This window comes from Amblyomma mixtum, chromosome 3 (genome assembly GCF_055824585.1).
Source record: "Amblyomma mixtum isolate Tamu chromosome 3, ASM5582458v1, whole genome shotgun sequence".
NCBI lineage: Eukaryota > Metazoa > Arthropoda > Arachnida > Ixodida > Ixodidae > Amblyomma > Amblyomma mixtum.
This window is the reverse complement of record NC_143014.1, coordinates 345,895,120-345,898,128: the sequence shown is the minus strand read 5'-3', so window position 1 is coordinate 345,898,128 and position 3,009 is coordinate 345,895,120. Positions and strand designations below refer to the sequence as shown.

Below are 3,009 nucleotides of genomic sequence, written 5' to 3'. Positions count from 1 at the left end.
CGCTAACGCTTACGGTTGGAATATAGGTATTGATTAGTTCCTGCATTTTAGACTTAAACATTGACCAGTTTTGCTCGACAGATCGCGTGCTAAAGTCAACAGATATTAATTCCCAAAAACTGGTTAGTTCTTTGTTGAAATCTCGATAATTACCTTGGTCATATTGACACCGTCCATTCATCGTCGTCGTTCTACTAGACCCACGAGAGCGCGGAATGCGCGCGCGAGCTGGCCTTAGGAAGAAGCCGAAGTGTCTGGCTGCGAATGCTCCGTTTTTGGGACCGCTACTGACGTCCGCTGCTGTCGCCTACTTTGAAGTGTCCAACCGAGCCGGACGTACCGTACCACCCGTGACATCTGGTGGAGGGCGCTGGGTAACGCATTCCATGCCTCGGACTCCCCCAGCAAGCAGGGATTCACGTCCTCGAGGGTCATCTGCCATCGAGGTGACGCCTGTACACCACGGTAGCCGCCGGCTCCAAGGCCTTCAACCCGAGTTTGGGCTTCTGGAGTCTCGCTCAACACAAGCGGTTCGTTCAGCGCCATCGTCGACGACCGTCCAGCCCGAAATAGGCATGCAGACGACGATTAGTTCACCTTCTGTTGTGCTACAGCAACCTCGGGAGCCACCGATCTTCCAAGGTTCTCCAGGCGAAGACCCGGAAGACTGGCTGGAGAAATTTGAACGCGTAGCCCGGTACAACAGATGGGCGGAAGACTCGAAGCTTCAACACGTGTTCTTTTCGCTGGAGGGCGCAGCTCGTACGTGGTTCGAGAACCGGGAGTCGTCCATAACGACATGGAACGTATTTAAAGACCAGTTCCTGAAGGATTTCACTACGGTGATTCGAAGAGAACGGGCCGATCTGCTCCTTCAGTCCCGAACCCAGCTACCAAATGAAAGCATACTGGTATACTTCGAAGAGATGGCAAAGTTATTTCGTCGAGCTGACCCGGACATGACAGAGCAGAAGAAACTCCGGTACCTTATGCGAGGTGTCAAGGAGCAAATCTTTGCCGGACTGGTTCGCAATCCACCGAGCACGGTCGCAGAGTTTCTGTCGGCGGCAACCACCATGGAAAAGACACTCGATATGCGGTTGCGGCAATACGAGCGTCAGCCTTTGGCCATGACTGCGGTAGCCACGGACATCAGTAACACCCACATGCTTCGCGAAACCGTACGAGCTATCGTTCGCGAGGAGCTCCAGAAGCTGTTCCCGGCTACGCCGCCTGCGCCAACGGTTTCTGCTCTATCCGAGGTTATTCGGGAAGAGGTGCAGCAGGCGCTTACAACACCAGCTCCCTTCCAGCCGTCCACAGCCCCACCGCGAATGACATACGCCGCTGTTGCTCGTCGCGCACAACCGCCGCCGAGTCGTCTTCAGGAAACCCCGGCCTCTTTTCGGCCGCCACCACCTGCTCGTCCTGCTCCATCGTATCCCCGTAAAAGTGACATCTGGCGCACTCCCAACTACCGTCCTCTCTGCTATCACTGCGGTGAGCCGGGTCACCTGTACCGCAACTGCCGGTATCGCCAGATGCGCCTGCCGGGGTTCCCTGCAGATGCACCACGTCCGCAGCCTGGGCAGCGACCCAGAGAAATCAACGATTATCTGGCCGAATCTGCCGGTGGGAGACGCAGGTCGCCATCTCCACGTCGTCGGTCTTACGGTGACTTTCCTCGGGGAAGGTCGCCAAGCTCCCGCCAGGAAAACTAAAAGCAGCAACCTTTGAGGGGGAGGTTGCTCACCGACGAAATGTAACAGACCCTCCTACGCCGCAGCTAGGTGGCCACCCGATGCCACGACCGAATGCCGTCCAACACCGTTAACCGCCGACTCTGCGTGAATGCCACCTGACGTATCGAAATGAACCCGCACCGCACCGCAGCCGTGACCGAACACCGCGCCGTACCTCTCACACGACGTCTACGACAGCAAACCTGAGCATTTCCCTCGACGGAACAGACGTCACTGCACTCGTCGACACAGGGGCGGATTACTCTATCCTCAGTGGAACTTTCGCCGCCACTCTGAAAAAGGTCACCACTCCGTGGATGGGCCCACAGATTCGTACAGCCGGGGGTCACTTAGTTACACCGACCGGGACTTGCACAGCAAGAGTAGCAGTTCAAGGCGCAACCTACCTGGCAACGTTCGTTATACTTGAACATTGTTCACGTGACGTCATTCTCGGGATGGATTTTTTGACCGAGAATGGAGCGGTCATCGACCTCCAGTCAAAGGCCGTGTGTTTCTCCACAGAGAATGCAATACACAGAGATCCAGACCATCCGACCGCACTTTGCATCCTGGATGACCACGTCAGCATCCCACCTCGTTCGAGTATTATGGTTTCTGTCGGCGCCATGACTGTGCGGAATTTCGAAGGCGTCGCGGAAGGCAACCAGATCTTGCTTTTTGCCAGGAGCCTTGCTGTCGCCAGAGGAGTCGTTAATCTCGTCGACGGAGAAACAGAAGTGCTGATAACCAATTTCGGTGGTGCACACCAACATCTGAACGTGGGAACCGTTGTGGCTCACGTTGATGCCATCGCCCATGTCAGCAGCACACCCAGTATTTCCACAATGTCGTTGCCGCAACAGCAGAGCCCAGTCACTGGTTTCACGTTCGACGTCAATCCAGCACTCTCCCCGACGCAGCAACAACAAGTTAAAAATCTTCTTCTGCGCTACGGCGACACCTTCTCGGTATCATCGCGTGTTGGACGAACTCACCTAACGAAGCATCGCATTATTACGGACGATAACGTGCACCCTCTCCGACAGTCCCCCTACCGAGTGTCCCCCGCTGAACGCGACGCTATTGGCCGCCAAGTGAAAGAAATGCTCCGCGACGACGTAATTCGTCCTTCCCGGAGTCCCTGGGCAGCGCCAGTCGTCCTTGTGAAGAAGAAAGACGGAACATTGCGGTTCTGTGTAGACTACCGTCGCTTAAACAAAATCACCAAAAAGGATGTCTATCCTCTCCCCCGGATCGACGACGC

General features: G+C 55.6%; 1 protein-coding gene across 1 annotated transcript; it reads left to right on the top strand.

The window, feature by feature from the left end:
* The first annotated feature begins 368 nt into the window (after positions 1-368).
* On the top strand, positions 369-1,721 carry LOC149356241 (uncharacterized). Its single transcript, XM_089576287.1, has one exon. It carries the CDS (start codon positions 387-389, stop codon positions 1,719-1,721), a length of 1,335 nt encoding a protein of 444 aa, XP_089432413.1. The 5' UTR covers positions 369-386.
* Positions 1,722-3,009: the final 1,288 nt, after the last annotated feature.